The 19006-nt window shown below is 42.5% G+C and overlaps 1 protein-coding gene across 2 annotated transcripts in view; it reads right to left on the bottom strand.

Annotated features, from left to right (window-relative positions):
* Positions 1-19006, bottom strand: part of ITGA2B (integrin subunit alpha 2b) — a 146848-nt gene that overhangs the window by 22608 nt on the left and 105234 nt on the right. For both annotated transcript variants that reach the window (XM_030221820.1, XM_030221819.1), the window contains exons 19-24: positions 12183-12250; positions 11147-11294; positions 9179-9271; positions 6623-6702; positions 6097-6177; positions 5425-5530 (exon numbers count right to left, since the gene is read on the bottom strand). In XM_030221820.1, the coding sequence (XP_030077680.1) occupies positions 5425-5530; positions 6097-6177; positions 6623-6702; positions 9179-9271; positions 11147-11294; positions 12183-12250 (576 nt within the window). The remainder of the gene's footprint in view (positions 1-5424; positions 5531-6096; positions 6178-6622; positions 6703-9178; positions 9272-11146; positions 11295-12182; positions 12251-19006) is intronic.

Below are 19006 nucleotides of genomic sequence, written 5' to 3'. Positions count from 1 at the left end.
GCAGAGGTGGTCCTGGAGGGCAGTCCTCAATTAGAAAGGAAAGTCATACCCTAGCTGAACCATCAGGTCAAAGATAGTAGGAATAATCATTTCCCCTTTAGCTTTCTTTATTTCCACCTTTTCTCACCTCCTTCAAAGATCCGTCCCTCTTCCTTTGTCCCTCACCCTCTTCACAGCTCTCTGTCTCTTTTGCTCCTTTTCCTATCATCATTTGCCCTTTTTCTTCTCCTATACTTCTTTCTCCATCCACCTACCTCCTTAAATGTTTACTGTATCTTTCCTCTACCTTAACCCCCTCTACCCATCCCTCTGCCCCTCCACCTTTTCCTGTATATACCCTGGCTTCTCCCCACCCCCCACATAGTATCTACCCTTCTCTTCCATCTTCCAGCCTCTGCATCAGCCCCTTGTCAGGGCTCAGACCCCTTCTCCTACCCCCATCCTCAACCCCAGTCTGACAGCTCTGATCTCCCCTTCTCTCTTCCCCAGCTCTAGCATCATGCCCCCAGCATCAGACCACTTCTGTCACTCCTCCTCCCACCTCATCCCAGCACCTAAATCAGGGCCATTGCCAAGCCTCAGCCCCCAGTTCCAGCCCCATTATCCCACCTGCCCTAGTTCCAGCCCACGTCTTCCACCTGCTCCCCTTTCCAGACCCCAGTTCCAGCCCTATTATCCCACCAGTCCCCACTTTCAGCTCCTAGTTTCAGACCCAGCTTTTTTCTCCCACCAGCCCCAGCCCCCCCTTTCAGCTCCCAGCCCAAGCCCCTTTTTCAGCCCCCAGTTCCAGTCCTAGCTTCCTTATTCCATCTAACCTCCTTTTCAGCCCCAAGTTCATCCCCTTCATCCACCTGCCCTACATTACATCCCCCTTTTTCAGCCCCAGCCCCATTCTCCCATCTGCCCCCCTTTTCAGCCCCAGGCACATTCTCCCACCTGCCCCCTTCTCAGAACCCACTTCCAGCTCCAGCCCCCTTCTCCCATCTCCCTCCTGTTCAGCTCCCCCCTGAGTTCCAGCCCTAACCCCTGTTTTAGCTGTAGTTTGAGCCCCAACTCCAGCCACAGCCCCTAGTCTCCTCTTGCCCACCCCTCAGCTCTCTCAACACCTCCCTTCTCGTTTCTGCTGCCCGGTGCCCTGCATTTAAAATCTTTTGAACTGGCAGCACAGCGCCAGCATCTGTGAAAGAAACAGCTTGCCTCGGACCGTCCCTCATTGTGCCCCGCCTTCCTCTGATGTAACTTCCTATTTCTGTGAGGGCGGGACATTGTGAGGGATAGCCCGAGCAAGTTGCTTCTTTCACAGATGCTGACACTGCGCTGCCGGTTCAAAAGATTTTAAAAGCAGGGCGCCGGGCGGCAGAAATGAGAAGGGGGCTGTTGAGGGAGCTGAGGGTGGGCAGGTGGAGACTGGGGGCTGTGGCTGGGGCCTCAACTAGCAGCTGAGAAGAGGTCTGGGACAGGGAGTTGCAGCTGCCAGTAAGCGTGGCACCCTTCAGAGGCTGGCACCCTCCTGCCATGCTTAGCGCATTGCGCCGTCCCTGATCATGAATGCCCCCCCAACCGCTTCACAGACCAACTCACCTCCTACTTAAATTTCATGTTCCAAGAAGGCCGGTTCCCAAAAGAAAAAGGCAACATACTACTCAAGCCAATTCCAAATATTAAAGATACCACAAACTACAGACCAATAGCATCTATACCCCTGATGACTACAATAATGGAAGGCATCATAGCCAACCAGCTAACCGACTACCTCAAAAATACTACATGAATACCAATCAGGTTACAGGCCCCACCACAGCACAGATATGGCATTAAATCACACTCTTAGCTACATTCAAACAGTAAATCTCAATCGGGAAAAACTTCCTTTTATTACAGTTCGACTTGTCTAGTGAATTCGACAGGGTTGATCACACTATCCTACAAAGAATCCTAAAAAAAAAAAAAGGAATAGGAGGGAAGGTGCTTGAATAAGTCAGGGGATTTCTGACCACCAGATCCTACCCAAGTGATATCAAATTCTTCTATCTGCACCCCTTGGAAAGTGGAGTGCGACGTCCCCAAGAGTTCTCCACTTTCCCCAATATTATTCAACCTAATGATGGTTCCCCTTGCATGATCTCTATCAAAAAAAGGTTTCAACCCCTTCATATATGCCGATGATGTATTTATCTTTATCCCTTAAAAAAATATGTATCCAAAATTACCACCAAAATCACGGACATCATATACACCCTGGAAGTCTGGGCATCAGCTTTTAAACTGAAAATGAATAGGGAAAAAAACACACTGCTTGCTACTCACATCACCATACTATACCAAACACTTCACATCCATCAATGCTTTGGGAACAACTCTTCCTATAGCAGATAACCTGAAGATTTTAGGAATCACCATAGATTGAGAGTTATCTTTGACAAACAGGTAGCTAACACTACAAAGAAAATGTTCCATACAACGTGGAAACTCAAAGGTATAAAAAAATTATTTCCCACAGGACGTCTTTCACACTCTCATCCAAACCATGGTCCTCGCCCATGATTACTGCAAATGGAATCTACGCAGAATGCAAGGAATAAACATTAAAGAAATTACAAACTGCGCAAAACACAGCAGCAAGGCTCATATGGCAAAAACCAATTCGAAAGCGCATGACCTCTACTCCAAAACCTACACTGGCTACCTATCAAAACTCTCATATCCTTCAAGATTTGTACACTGGCCTACATAATAATATTTGGCCTCTCCCCGGCTTACATGATGTGGAGGCGCATAATCGAACGGGGGCACCCATCTCTCCGGGGACGGCCCCGGGAAGGGGCGGAGTCAACCGTATTATCGAACAAGATGGGCGTCCATCTTTCATTTCGATAATACAGTCAGGGCTGGCCAAATCTCAGCATTTAGGTCAACCTTAGAGATGGTCGACCTAAATGTTGAGATCGCCGGACTTAGAGATGGCCGGCCTCGGTTTTCGCCAAAAATGGAAACCGAAGCCGGCCATCTCAAAAACGGCCAAATCCATGCCATTTGGTCGTGGGAGGAGCCAGCATTCCTAGTGCACTGATCCCCCCTCACATGCCAGGACACCAACCGGGCACCCTAGGGGGCACTGCAGTGGACTTCACAAATTGCTCCCAGGTGCATAGCTCCCTTACCTTGGGTGCTGAGCCCCCAAAATCCACTACCCACAACTGTACAACAGTACCATAGCCCTTAAATGGTAAAGGGGGCACCTAGATGTGTGGGTAAAGTGAGTTTCTGGTGTGTTTTGGAGGGCTACCATTTACCACCACAAGTGTAACAGGTAGGGGGGGTTGGGCCTGGGTCCGCCTGCCTGAAGTGCACTGCAGTACCCACTAAAAACTGCTCCAGGGACCTGCACAGTGCTGTGATGGAGCTGGGTATGACATTTGAGGCTGGCAAAGAGGCTGGCAAAAAATGTTTTTAATTTTTTTTGGGTGGGAGGGGGTTGATGTCCACTGGAGGAGTAAGGGGAGGTGATCCCCAATTCCCTCTGGTGGTCATCTGGTCAGTTCGGGCACCTTTTCAAGGCTTGGTCGTGAACAAAAAGGGACCAAGTAAAGTTGGCCAAATGCTCGTCAGGGCTGCCCTTCTTTTTTCCATTATCGGCCGAGGACGGCCATCTCTTAACCATGCCCCCGTCCCGCCTTCGGTACATTGCTGACACGCCCCCTTGAACTCTGGCTGTCCCTGCGATGGAAAGCAGTTGAGGCTGGCCAAAATCGGCTTTCGATTATACCGATTTGGCCGCCCTTAGGAGAAGGAAGCCACACTGAGCCCGCAAAAAGGTGGGAAAATGTGGGATACAAATGCAATAAAATAAATAAATCTCCCGATTTGTGTCGGAAGATGGGCACCCTTCTTCAAAAATAAGCTGTATAGTAACATAGTAAATGACGGCAGATAAAGACCTGTACGGTCCATCCAGTCTGCCCAACTGACAGACCTAATAATCCTAAAATGACAGACCTAATAATTCTACCACAATGCAATGCAACCAAGAGCACAAGATCCTACCTTACACGCCACTTCCCCAGATGCTAAGGCCTGAAATACAAAACCACATACACAAGTTTCTCTTACGCTTGCACCAAAATCTGGATCTCCCTACCAAAAGACTTAAAATACATGAAAAACTACCTACAATTCAGAAAACACCTGAAAGTCCATTTCTTAAAAAAAAAAAAAAAACATTCCTCAACGACAAACTCAATAGTCATGCAGATATTAAGTCAACACCCCTTTAATCCCAAACTTGAACTGATCTGAGCTTGGACTGAACCAAACCTGGCACACCCAAACCACAAGGCTTCTAACAAGTAACCTGTATTTCCTTAGTAAATTGTAAGCCACATTGAACCTACTACTAGGATGGAAAATGTTGGGTACAAATGCAGTGAGTAAGTAAATAAATAAATAAATAAAATAAAATAATCAGGGCACAGCATAGACTGTAGAAATCTTCCCAGCACTGGTCTTATTCCTCCCTACTGGAATTGCTTTCTCTCTCCCTTGTGGGTTCACAATCTAAGGGCACATAGACCTCTTTGATACTAATCCTGAACACTTTCATTATCTCTTATCTACAAGTTCATTTTTAGCCCAAAACCTAAAGGAGTAGATGCAAATCCAAACTGAACTTCAACACTTTGTCATATCCTGCTCGATCCTAGCCTTCCTCATGCAACCTATTGTACTGATCTGTTTGGACTGGGAGTTGTAGCCCTATGCTATCACCTTGGCCTGCAGCATCACCAGGTCATGTTTTTTCCGTCTCTTTATTTGAAAACACTTGATATACTGCAGTTTGCACGAAAAAGTGCAGCAAAGAGGTTCACTAATAAAAGGTTCAAAGAGGGTCATAATGTGTGAGAGAGGAAGAAAGAGTGTTCCTTGTGCTCTCTCATGCCTTGTTGAAGTCCATTCCCATTTTAGCCTCCTCCACTCCTGCTGCTCCGTTGTAAGAGGACATTCCTGAGTCCACTGCCTTGGTAGTTCAGATCATGTCCCCTATTTCTTTCCACTGACAAAAGCTTGCTTCTTGTGAATTGATACTTTCGAGTATTTAAATGTCTTCATCATCCCTCTCCTGTCTCTGCTCTTCTGGAGGGCATTATACATCTAGCTGTTGTAATGACAGCCCATGGTCTCAGCATTACTGTATCATATGATCTCTTTCCATTGTTTCCAGGAAGATTTACCAACAAATCTTAAATTAACAGCAACTAAGACTATAAGAAGCAGAATACACCAGGGCGTGACTCAAGAACCTAGACTCTGAAGCTGCAGACACTTAGTTGTGAGCTGAATGTGTAGGTTTGTTAAAAATTCCTTTCCTATAACTAATACCACCTCACCTCCATAGTGTCTTTTTGGCTTGATATGCAGCCCCCTCACCTCATAGATATGCATCACCATTTCTCCATTGTCTTCTGGCTTCTTGGAACCCTCCTTCTGCTCCCAGTCAGCAACTGGAAGGATAATCACAGCTGGCACCGAGCCCCTGCCAAACCCAACAAAAACTATGACCACATGACTTCATAGTAGATACTCTAGGGAAATCTACTGTCCCCATAGATTACCTTACATAGGATTAGCCCCAAGTGAGAAAATTTGTGGAGATTAAATGTTGGTTTCGCCACCTGTCTTTGGGGTTTTCATCCCTCCTCCCTTTTATGCCAAGCAGGACTCAGAAATCTGATCATCAGTGGGGTATTTGGGGTTGGGGTTGGGATTAGGATGGGAGGTAAGGAGGGAGAGAGGGAAGGAGAGGAGACGACTTTCCTTTGATGTTGGCTTGTTAAACCATGTACTAAAGGCACACAGTATGTCTTGGTTATCTATTGATTAATTGTTTTTCCTTTAAAATAACGAGTAAAAAAAGACAAAAAGAAATCTGAACATCAATGAACCTGTCATATGTAGGTTTGTGTTTAGTGGACACAGAGTTCTAGAGGGGTGGAAGTGTGTTGCATTGGAGGGTGAGATCCTATTTTCATCGTGATTTCTCCTATTTGGGGGCAGAGGTTTCCCCATGGACTGATCCATGTCACTTTGACAGTCTCTTACCCTCGCAGGTCAACTTTTGCCATGGCAGCAACTGGTATCTGCAACAGCTCGATGGCGCTGTTGGGATTCTGACTGTTTTTGCTACAAAAAGGATAGATGCAAAGAAAAAGAAAAGAATCTAGTGAAAAAAAGCAGTTCATCTGAGGGGCATGGAGCTTGGTGTGCTTCCGATGCATCTCAAGAAAGAGTACAGAAATTTCTAAAAATAACCACACAATGTCAGTTTCAGGACTGGAGGGCGGGATGATGTGGGCTGCTCAGCAAGTGTGTTTGTCAAAGAATCAAGGAGGAGAGAAGAGAACCACTGAGCCCAGCCAACAGTCAGTAGAACTTGTCTAGTTTGTCTGCTCAGTCAGTCATCAAATCTTTTCACTTTCTTTATTCAGCTGTCCAGCTCTCACCTTGTTCCTCTTAATCATTTGAAGAGGGCCTGTCCCTTTTGTATTGAGAGAGACAATTCAGTACCTCTGGTTTTAATTGGTCCTTGGATCACAACATTGTAAGCATGATGACTTTTGTCTTGTACCTTTTTATCTGCAGTGTGAACGTGACATTGCTGTCCACCTCCTCCAGGTTACTCACGCTGACCTGCAAGCCAGCTCGGATCTGGGAAAATGAAGAACAACGAAGGGGAGGGTTAGCACCAGTGTGTTTTCTCTAGCAAAAAAGGTGCCGGTACTCAAAGGCTAGGCCACCCTTCAAGGGTGGGGTGATCACTGAGGGGACCCACCCCACAATAGCCAGGCCCCCTGCAACCAGCCACAGAATCTATAACAAGGCAGAATTAGTGTGTAGAGCCTGGGATCTTTCATTAAAACTTGGGGTCCATGGGTCAATTTTAGCAGACAATTGAAAAAGTGCCGGTACTCAGTACCCCCAGGTACCCCCTCAAAAAAAGCCCTGGTTAGCACTGCCCTTAGAAAGAGGAAAGGGGCATTGCTAAGTTACATAGGTATGCGGTGACCAAAGCTGCTGGGTCACTGTAAGTAAAAACAATGATGAAGATATAAGGCAACCCTCCTTGTGGAATGCACTCCACCAGTCTTTAAGGGAGGTGCAATCTTTTACATTTGAAGCGCTTTTTAAAGGCTCATTTTTTTATGGCATTTGCTGTCGTCCTCTCAGAGAGTTTGGTGGGGATTTAATTGTGAGATTTGCTGTTATTTTATTCTTTTAATTAGTAATAGATTGTTATAGAATTTTTTATTAGATTGTTGGTACGAGTGGTCTTGAGTATATCAGCTTTTTATATTTATTGATTGGCGTTCCTTTTCTATTTCTTATTTATTGTATTTTTGGATTGTATATCACTGTGATCTTTATTTTTAAGCCAGGTGGTATAGAAAATGAACCTGCAGCCCCTGAAGCCCCCCCATCCCCCCACCAAGATTTTGATAATTAAACTTAAAGCAATCATGATTACCTCCAACCTCATCCTTTTAAATATGTTTCATCTATTTATATACACACATCTAATCAGGGCATTTTCAAAACCCCCTTTTCAGGTATATCCTAGTAAATGGGGTAATTGAAAACTGCTAACATTCCTTGTGGGTAAAAGCATGCACTGATGATTTTTTTGGGTTCATGTGGACATCAGGACCTATTGCTTTGCTTTGACTGTAGCTGCTCATGGCCACCCCCAGCAACTTAGGAGACTACCTTACTGCCTAATGGTTAAGTCAGTGGTTCCTAAACCTGGTCCTGGAGGCGTCCCAGTCAGTCAGGTTTTATTTATTTACTTATTACATTTGTACCCCGCACTTTCCCACTCAAAGCAGGTTCAATGCGGCTTACATACTAATTGGGATTACAAAGTATTGATGAAGAGAAATAAGTTGGGTGTTATCGGAGTAATAAAAGAGATAAGAATGTAGAGATGCGAGGATGAGGGGAGTAGTAGAAGGATGAGCAAGGGTAAGTGAGCAATTGGAGGGGTAGATGAGGCGGAAGGGGATGGGCAAGAGTGAAGGGAGTAGGAGAGGTGAGAGCAAGGGTAGGTGAGCATTAGGGGAGGGGTCGGTGAGGCGAAAGGGGATAGAGCAAGGGATAGGCAGGGGAGATGTGGCGGGAGATGTAGTCTAGGTCATTATCGTTGTCTCCTGGATATGTGATGGATAGATAGGTACATAGGAATTAATCTGGGTCATTTGGGTAGGCTTGCCTGAACAGATGGGCTTTTAGTGATTTCCGGAAGGGCAGATGGTCACTGAGTGATCGGATTGGTCTGGGGAGGGCATTCCAGAGTTGGCTGCCTAGGAAGGAGAAGTTGGACCCATAATAGGTTTTGTACTTGAGTCCTTTGCAATTGGGGTAATGTAGGTTGAGGTAAGTTTTCAGGATATCCACAATGAATATTCATGAGAGATGTTTGCAAGCACTGCCTCCACTGTATGAAAATCTCTCTCATGAATATTCATTATGGATATCCTAAAAACCTGACTGGCTGGGGTGCCTCCAGGAACAGGCTTGGAAACCACTGGATTAAGCCAACCATGTGTATATTTTCTCTCTCACATAGATGTATTTCAACACAAACTTGACAAACCTCATTCACCTTTCCGTAACCCCAGTGGAGGAGTAGCCTAATGGTTAAAGCAATCAGTTAAGAACTAGGAAGCCCAATCCAAAACCCACTGCTGCTCCTTGTGATCTTGGGCAAGTCAGTTAACCATCTATTGCCTCAGGTACAAACTTCGATTGTAAGCCTTCCAGGGACAGGAAAATACCTAATGCACCTGATTGTAACTCACCTTGAATTACTGCTGAAGAAAACATGAGCTATATTAAAAACAAATATTGCCAGTCTGACTCCAGGTGCTGAAAGCGTTACTAGAGGTTTTCAGCTAAAGAAGGGGCCTGTTGGATCATCCATATATTGGTTCATCAGGAAGCACTGCAAGCCCCTTAGAATCCAACCACTGTTTCAGGTGATCAGTCCTCTGATTAACTGATTACAGAGATTTACTAGTGAAACCTGTTACATATTGGCTTGGGTGAGTCAGCCCTGTAAGCTGCTGACTGGTCAAATCCCTGTCTTAGGGTGTTTCTGCCCTAGAAGACGTGTCCTGCCTATGCTTACATTCTGTCCTTTCTTCATAGGGTTCCCCAGTTCACAAACCACCACATGAGTCAGATTCTCTTTCCGTGGAAGGCAGATAATCTTCTCAAAGCTCTAAAGAATAAGGAGAGAGTAAGACAGCAAGCCAAAGTGACTTCCATAGATCAATCAAGCGACTTTACTTGAACTTGCTATACTGCTTTAAATGTCTCACAGAACAAAGAGGTGTAAGGACTAAAGGAGAAAGTGGAGAAAAGAACTACAATTTGGGATAGGAAAGTTCATATACACACGAAGATCATCATGCTCAATGGTTTAGCAGTAGAAGACGACAGAAAGAGGGAATGGGGAGGGAGAAACAAGGGAATGGTTAGGTAGGTGAAAGGGAAAGTGCAAACACAGACAACCTCTAACCTCCTATACATCAAAAGCCTGCTGGAACAACCATGTCTTGATGGCCATCTTAAAAAGTGCGAGTGATTATTCACAATGGATTCGGGAGGTAAGCTGTTCCAAAGGGACAAGGTAGTGAAAAAAAAAATTCATAGTGTCTGGTACATTCATGTTGTGTCATTTTGGGTCAAGGGAGGTCCGGTGGTTAATGATAGAGTGTAGTGTGTGGGCAGGGGCATAGGGGATAATAAGATTGGCTAAACACAGCGGAGCTCCAAGCCAAAAATCTTTAAATGCTAAAAGTCGGAACTTTATATTGTATCTGAAATGGGATAGGTAACCAATGGTGATCTTTCAGTAAGGGAGAGACTCAGTCTGTTTTATGAGCATGGCAGAGGAACCGAATGGCCGTGTTTTGGAGCATCTGAAGCTTCATTAGTACAAATTGTGGGGAGCTGAAGTAAATGATGTTACATTAATCAAGCCTTGGGAGTAAGAAGGAACACTAAGAGGGCATGGAAGGAATCATGATTAAAGAATTGTCTGACTGATCTCTATTGTCTCAGAATATAGAAACCATATTTAAAGGACTGACAAAATTTGAGGCATAAAGGAAAGTTATGAATCTAGTATGACACCTAAATAATGGGATGATTCTACTGGGGTAATAGAAGTTCCCAAAAGGTCAAGGGGCATGACTCGCTCTGATCTGATGACCCGTGATCCAGCATGCAATTGTCTTGTCCGATTTAGGACAAGGCAACCCTACACAGTGCTCCATCAAGGCCTACAGATGGAAGTTGAACCCTGAGAACCCAAACTAAGAGGGAGACACAAAATTACAACAAGAAGCATGAAATAAATCAAGAGAAACTTTGAGATAAAATGCATCAAAATTATCCCAAAGAGACCCCTTCATTATCTGTGAAAATAGAGATTCATTGGATTTTCTTAATGCATTAAGAAACTTGCCATCAGCATTTAACTAGTCTAAACCACAAGGTCTAACAACAAAACTATAGAATCTTTGACCTGAAATAAGGTTGAATTCTGCAATAAATGTGGTTAACAGAAGAGTGTCACACTTCTACTCCATGTCCCACATACCATGGTTTACTTTACTGCATGCAACAGAAATGTAGTCCTGTTATGAAGGAGATCCAGAACTACATCTACCCAGGGGCGTAGCCAGACAACAGATTTTGGGTGGGCCTGGGCAAGAAGTGGGTGGGCACCAAGTGTTCTCCCTCCCAACACGAAAAAAATCTCTCAGCTGGCGGGAAAACACTTCTTTCTACCTTGGCAGTCTGCAGCAGGCTTACGCTGAAAACTGAGCATGTGCAGGTGCTAGTATCATGGAGAGTAGCATTTTCATTACCTCAGGGGAAAGTCTTCAGCTGGTGGAGCTTGGGATCCCCACCAGCTACTGCTAAACTTGTGCTACTGATGGGTGGGCCTGAGCCCTAAATGGGTGGGCCCTGGCCCACCCAGGCCCACCTGTGGCTACGCCACTGCATCTACCTGCATGCAATGGGGTAAACTGGGACTGGCTCAGCTCATTCCTTGACTTGGAGCTATGACAACTCCTGCTCCCACCTCCATGTCCCAGACTGTCTGCACGAAGTGAGCCTCTGTTGGGAGATGAACATAGAGCTCTGTTTCATAGGCTCCTTCACCCTCGTTGCTTGCATTAAACAGGATCTGGATTATGTTGTCATCCCCAATAAGAAGAGGATCCTTAATCCTAGAAAATAAATCAATCATGCATAAAATGTTTTAAAACAAACACCACAAACTTGCATTTTTATATTATCCAATATGAATTATAAATCAAATTTAGGAAACACGAAATGGATAGAAGTCAAATTTATTTGGTAGAACTCAGGGGAGATATGAAACAGACATTTAAATAGTTGAAAGGTATTAATATACAAGCAAATCTGTTTCAGAGACTGAGAAGCAGTAGAACTAGAGGACATAAATTGAGATTGCAGGGTAGTAGATTTAGGAGTAGCAATCAGGAAATACATTTCCACGTAGACAGTGGTGGATGCCTGGAATACCCTCCCGGGGGAGGTGGTGGGAGCAAAAACTGTGAAAAGTTTTTAAAAAATGCATGAGATAAACTCAGAGGATCCCTAAATAGAAAGAAGATGGAATCAACATAAAACTTAAATGACTTTCACACTTTAAGAGGTGGGATAATGTGGGATACAAATGCAATAAATAAATAAAATAATAAACAGGGCACAGAGGGGTGTAACCTACACAGATTAGCACGTACAACTCTGGCCGCCTTGTTGGGTAGACTGGATGGACCATTCAGGTCTCTATCTGATGTCACTTCTTACTGTACATTACAATGTTAGTTTTCAGACTGTAGACTGTCCAGTAACATGGAGGTTGAGACTGAGTCAGCTGATGGTCAATAGTGAATGAGCCTTGTTAATTCACAGGCGGCTAAGCCATGCATAGAATCCAGTGTGGTTGCATCCAGTGGGGCACAAAGTCAGACTGGGATGGAGCTGTCTACTTCTGACATATGCACTGAAGCTCATTTCAGCTCAACAAGACTGTCAAACAATCCCTGGTTACTGTGTGCACTGGTGAAGAAAAGGCATTGAGCACTCACTTTTTAGCTGATAGTCGGAGATCTGGAATGCAAACGTTATCCTCTCCACAGTCCAATAAAATACGAGTCTGCAATGAATGAAGCAGATAGCCAGACCCCCACCCCACCCCAAGAATTGCATGAGAAAACCAGAAAACCAGAGTGAAACCAAATTATAGCAGTGAGCCTTGCTCATATGACTTTCAGTCTAAGCGCCATGTAAATAATCTGACATATTTCTCAAGGGATCAGTCTCTCTAATTACAATGGAACAGTTCAGTTGTTTTCTAAAAGGTATCTTAAAACAAATGAACATAAGTCACTGAAAGGGGTCATTTTATAAGACTTTTTCTGTGTATAAAGCATGTTTTGCAGGTGAAAATGCTTCATATAAAATTGAATGGCCAAATACGTGGGTAAGTGGACATGCCAACAAGATCATATACTTCTAGACTAGGGGTCCTTAATCCAGTCCTCAGGACACACCCAGCCAGTCAGATTTTCAGGATATGTACAATGAATTTTCATGAGAGAAATCTGCTTGCAGTGTCTTCATTATAGCCACAACAGAGAGGCTCTTCAAATCTGCACCAGTGAAAATCCACAAAAAAGAGCAGATCCTAGCTCCAAGTACCAATAAAACAAACACTTTTTATTGAATAAAACATCCAATGTGGTCCATGTTTCAGCCACCTATGGCCTGCCTCAGGGGTACAAAACTAAAAACAGCAATAGAACCACTGTAATATCAATCAACCATAATACATTCTAAATAAATACATTTAAAATGTGCAGGAACCAGAAGAGTATATGTGCACTTACATAGCCATTTATATCAAATCATACTGTGAGATATATGAACATAAGAAAATAAGAGTAGCCAACTGGGTCAGACCAATGGTCCATCTAGTCCAGTATCCTGTTTTCCAAAAAGTGGCCAAGCCAGGTCACAAGTACCTGGCAGAAACCCAAATCGTGGCAACACTCCATACTATATCTCCCAGGGCAAGCAGTTGCTTCCCATATCTGCCTCAATAGCAGACTGTGGACTTCTCCTCCAGGAATTTGTTCAAACCTTTTTTAAACCCAGATATACTAACCGCTGTTACCACCTTCTCCGGCAAAGAGTTCCAGAGCTTAATTATTCGTTGAGTGAAAAAATATTTCCTCCTATTTGTTTTAAAAGTATTTCCATGTAATTTCCTCGAGTGTCCACTAGTCTTTGTACTTTTTGGAACGAGTAAAAAAATCAATTTACTTCTACTCATTCTACACCACTCAGGAATTTGTAGACCTCAATCATATTTCCCCTCATCTATCTCTTTTCCAAGCTGAAGAGCCCTAACCTCTTTAGCCTTTTCTCATATGAGAGGAGTTCCATCCCTTTTATCGTTTTAGTCGCTCTTCTTTGAACCTTTTCTAATTCCACTATATCTTTTTTGAGATATGGTGACCAGAACTGAACACAATACTCAAGGTGTAACGCACCATGGAGCGATAGAAAGGCATTATAGTATTTTCGGTCTTTTTCACCATCCCTTTCCTAATAATTCCTTGTGTCCTGTTTGCTTTTTTGGCTGCCGCAGCACACTGAGCAGAAGATTTCAGTGTATTATCTACAACAACATCAAGATCTTTTTCTTGAGTGCTGACCCCCAAGGTGGACCCTAGCATCAGGTAATTATGATTTGGATTATTCTTTCCAATGTGCATCACCTTGCATTTGTCCACATTAAATTTCATCTGCCATTTGGGCGCCCAGTCTTCCAATTTCCTAAGGTCTTCCTGCAATATTTCACAGTCTGCACGTGTTTTAACAACCTTGAATAGTTTTGTATCATCTGCAAATTTGATCACCTCAACCAATATAAGTAGAAAAATTCAAAAACAATTTTAAAAAGTAGTTTAAAAAAGTAAGATTAAAAAAAACATAACAAAAAAACAAAAGTGCTGACAAGCCTGTGTGTGGTTTTAAATCTGTATGTTGTACACAAACCTGCAGTTTACTCTAGTCTCTGCTCACAACACCTCTAATATTGTGATCAACTCTATGAAGTGTAACATGTGCATAACATACAAAAGTAGTTGAAACAGTAATGTTTAAAGTGACAAAAGCAATCTCATTGCAAGCAAAGCAGTTTTTAAACCCACTGCATTCAAAAACACAGACTTGCCCTGCAGAAATATTCCAACTAAAAAGTATAAAACCAATCATATAAAAAATGCAATAATAAATTACTCAAAAGATACTAGGAATAAATCCACAGATAAACTATAGCATACATTCAAAATGATCAAAATGAGAAAATACTAAATACAGTGGTTAAAAATGCAGATCTCAATAAAACATGTGATTTCTAAACATGCACCAAAATGACTCCTCACAATGAATAATTATTCGCACTCACATAAAAAGGTAGTCAATACAGAAAGAGCATGCTTCTACTGGCACTTCAAAAACTTGCTCGAACAGCATTACCCAATGGATGGCTCTGATCAGGGGCATAGCCAGACAGCAGATTTTGGGTGGGCCTAGGCAAGAAGTGGGTGGGCACCAAATGTTCTCTCCCCCACCCCCCCACCAAAAAAATATCTCAGCTGATGGGAAAATGCTTCTCTCCAGTCTCCACCTTGGTAGTCTGCAGCAGGCATGCGCTGAAAATGGAGCATGCGAAGGTGCCAGTATTGTGGAGAGCAGCATTTTCATTACCATGTGCTACTGTTGGATGAGCCTGAGCCCTAAGTGGGTAGGCCCTGGCCCACCCAGGCCCACTGGCTCTGATACATGCTAAAAAGTCAATCTCCTTAATTCAGCCTAGAAGGGTAAACGGTATTGAACTCAAATATCAATTTTTCTTCAATCCTAATTAGTAACTTAGCAACATCCCCCACTCTCCAAGAAAGTCTAGGTCTTTGTAAAACAAAGAATTTATCATCTTTAAATTTATTTTATCATCTCCGAATGTTCAACCAGGGGCTTATCAGCTAGATTCTGTCGTTGGAACGCATACACATTCCAATTTTAATTTCTGCTCTTTACTTTCTGGGAAACATTCATGTATTTGAGATTTTTATGAGCAGCACATTTATAATCATTATATGTTTTGTGATTTTTTTTTAAAGTCCTTTTCCACAGACTTTAGAAGCTGTTTAGGAATTGATAAATAACATTCCCAACATGCATTGCTTGTAAACACTGTCAGAACAAAAGCATTTCATGACGATTCATTGCCAATGACAGTGAGTCAAGTGTCGGTCCATTCTCTCTTAAAAGAATCTTTTTCTGCCCTTATTATGGATAGGAGAGTACTAAATTACTACTTTTATACTGATTTTTTGATGTGTAGGATGTAGTTTGAAAAGTTTCTATTGGTTTGTTTTAGAGTGCTGCTGGGCATATCACACAGTCGTTTGGGTTTATGAGTTCTCTGATAGTCCCATTACTAGTATGCTTTGCTTGCAATCAGATTGCTTTTGTCACTTTAAACATTACTGTTTTAACTACTTTTGTATGTTATGCACATGTTACACTTCATAGAGTTGATCACAATATTAGAGGTGTTGTGAGCAAAGACTAGAGTAAACTGCAGGTTTGTGTACAACATACAGGTTTAAATCCACACATAGACTTGTCCAGCACTTTTGTTTTTTTTATTTGTTTTTAATCTTACTACTTTTATTTTAACTGTTTTTGTTGCATGTTCACATGTTTGTCAGTATGATTGGATATAAATGGTTATGAACCTTATTCTACCACAATAACACCTTGTATTTGTTCATGCCGGAACTGGCGAACGCCACTACGGTACTATGTAACCTACATTGAGCCTGCAAATAGGTGGGAAAATGTGGGATACAAATGTTACAAATAAATAAGTACACATATACTCTTCTGGTTCCCACATATTTGAAATGTATTTATTTATAATGTATTATGGTTGATTGATATTACAGTGTTTTTGCTGCTGTTTTAGTTTTGTGCCCCTGAGGCAGCCCATAGGTGGTGGGTAAAACGTGGACCACGTTGAGTGTTCTTTGTTCAATAAAGCGTGTTTGCTTCACTGGAACTTGGACCCCGGATCTGCTCTTTTTTTTCTGCCTTCATGATAAGCAGATCTATCTCACGCATATTCATTATGCGTACCCTGAAAACCTGATTGACAGGTGGTGTCCCAAGGACTGGGGTTGAGAACCCCTGGTCCAGACACACCATATGTACACTTTCCCAGGGATGTTGTGTTGAAAAATACACATGTCCAGGCAAATTCACACCTTCATTTTGTATGTTATTGGGGATAGTTCCAGGAAACTATTGTATAAAAGGTACACAGGCGCTAATGTTGTATTTATAAAAGACAGAAAGATCTTTTGACAGGAGGGCGATGCTCTTAAGATGTGCTAGAAAATGTATGGTCAAGAAGATTATATCAATGGGAACAGAAGAACAAAAACTCTCGCACAGGTCAGACAAACAAGCAGGCACAGCGAAGGTGACACAAATGATGAGGGACTCTAGTAGTTCAAAACGAAAGCTTATTTAAGGAATATTCAATGGACTTGACACGAATCATGTTTCGGCCACAAGGGCCTGCCTCAGGAGTCCCTTCGATGTAGAAATATCCAACTCTTTAGAGCATCTAAAGACAATCAACTTTATGCAAACGCTTAAATCAATGAAGCTCTCATAGCTGAAAGAACGATAAGCAAGCAGCAAGTGGTTGCCGAAACACGATTCGCTTTGCCTGCTTGTTTGTTCCAAGAAGATTATATCTCTGATGCAACTTTCTGTAAGACATAGTACTATGTCAGAGCTGGAGTTATAAATGCATCTATGTTTGTTTGAAATGGTCTGCTGAGTTGCTTAATCAGTCAAATACAACATCACTTGTATAAAAGAGATAAATACTTAAAAAAAATTTCCATAAATGTTTGTAGTTAAGGAAGGACTTAATATTTGAAGGTATACTGAAAAAGGGACTGACAAGGAAAGAGGTGCGACTATAAAAGCTTTGTGCTTATTATTGTTACCTACCATCTGATAGTCCACAAAAAACTTATTCAAGTCCGAGACTTATTTGAATAAGCATTTATGTTTAAATCTATTTGTATTAAATGGTAGTCATGGTCTACATCACATTTTACACAATTCTTCCATATATACTTAAAACCAAGTATTTAACAAAACTTTCATCATATGGTTATACATATTATGAGCGAGTGCTATCGCCTTTTCTCTTAAACTTTTAGTAACAAGAACATCTGTATTGACAGCAGTCACTATATATCTGAATTTGGTTATCTTTTATCCTTTTGAAAACTTTTATCTCCCCTCTCCCTCCCCCCCACTCCCCCGTTCCTTTTGAATCATAGCAAGTTAGTCAGTAGTTCAGTATGTGGCTGCGTGCTGCAGATGTCATTGAGTCCCAAAACGGACTCCAACGCTGCTGGAATTTCACTCCAATCTTTGACTCCAAGTCCCTTATAGACATGCGCTCCATACGTAATAGAGACACCATACGAGTATGCCACTGCTGCCACGTAGGGTATTGATAGGATAGCCACTCCGCCAGGATCGCTTGTTTACCAACAATTATCACTCTCTGTATAAATGCAGCATATCCTTTTTTTTTTGAGGACACCCCCAAGTTTGGATGTCCAAATAGCAATAGTGGTTCATAATGCCATGATTGTCTCCACATCTTGGTGACACAGGCTATGATTTGTTTCCAAAATTTCTGTATACCAACGCAAGTCCAAAACATATGGCCTAGAGTAGCTCCTGGGGCACCACATTTTACACAGTCTCCCCAGGCGATAACCCCATATAGAATGCTCGTTTTGGTGGGATGTACAAGCGTAGGGCTATTTTATATTGTAGTTCCCAGTGGGTCGCAAAATCTGTGGTTCGTCTTATCTGCAGGACATGAGATTTCAACTGCTGTTCCAAAACTGTTATCTGCAAGTCCCCAGTCCACAAGTGTGCCAATCTGCGATATTCCAGTTCTGGGGTTGTATCCCGTATATGTCTGTGATGGTATGACATCGGTACTCTCTGCTGTGACTCCAAGGTAAAAGCTGAAGAGAGTTCTTCTTGAACATCTTCTGTCATCGATGTCCATGGTAGTGTAGAGACATAGTGGCTCAACTGTCCATAATAAAATTTATCACTGTCCAATAGTGTATATTCGTTTTGCAAATCTGGAAACGTTCGGATATGACCTTCTCTAGTCACCACTTGTAACAAATATACTATTCCTTTTTGTTTCCACTTTTGAAATACAGAGTACATTTGACCTGGTACAGAAGCAAAGTTATCACAGATTTGTAAGTATGGTGTCACTTTTATATCAAAGTGGTGTAATCGGCACACCCATCTCCATATTGCTCTAGCTGTTGTCATAATCCCAGAGTATTTTAAAGTATATGGCATGGGTGCGCCTGTAGCATGTAGGTAATTACTAAAATGTAACTTCGGGGTAAGGCTCAATTCTAGGGCTGTATTTGTGTAGTCACTGGTATTCCTATACCAGTCATTTATGTGCCTCATTCCGCTAGCAACGTTAAGATAGCGGAGATTTAGGAGTCCCAACCCTCCATATTCCACTGGTATACTTAAAGAAGTAACAGATAAACGGGCCTTTTTCCCTTTCCAAAGAAATGTCTGTAGCTGCTGATTCAAAATCTGTTCGTCTTTTCTCCTCAAATACAGTGGGATAGTTTGAAAGTAATAAATCCATCTGGGGGCTATAATCATATTAAATAATGCTATTCTCCCTAGTAACGATACCGGGAGTGCACTCCAAGTTTGTAAATTTAATTTTGTGTCTGTAAGCAATTTTTGTAAG

Source organism: Microcaecilia unicolor, chromosome 12 (assembly GCF_901765095.1).
Source record: "Microcaecilia unicolor chromosome 12, aMicUni1.1, whole genome shotgun sequence".
Classification (NCBI taxonomy): domain Eukaryota; kingdom Metazoa; phylum Chordata; class Amphibia; order Gymnophiona; family Siphonopidae; genus Microcaecilia; species Microcaecilia unicolor.
This window is presented reverse-complemented; position numbering and strand designations above follow the sequence as displayed.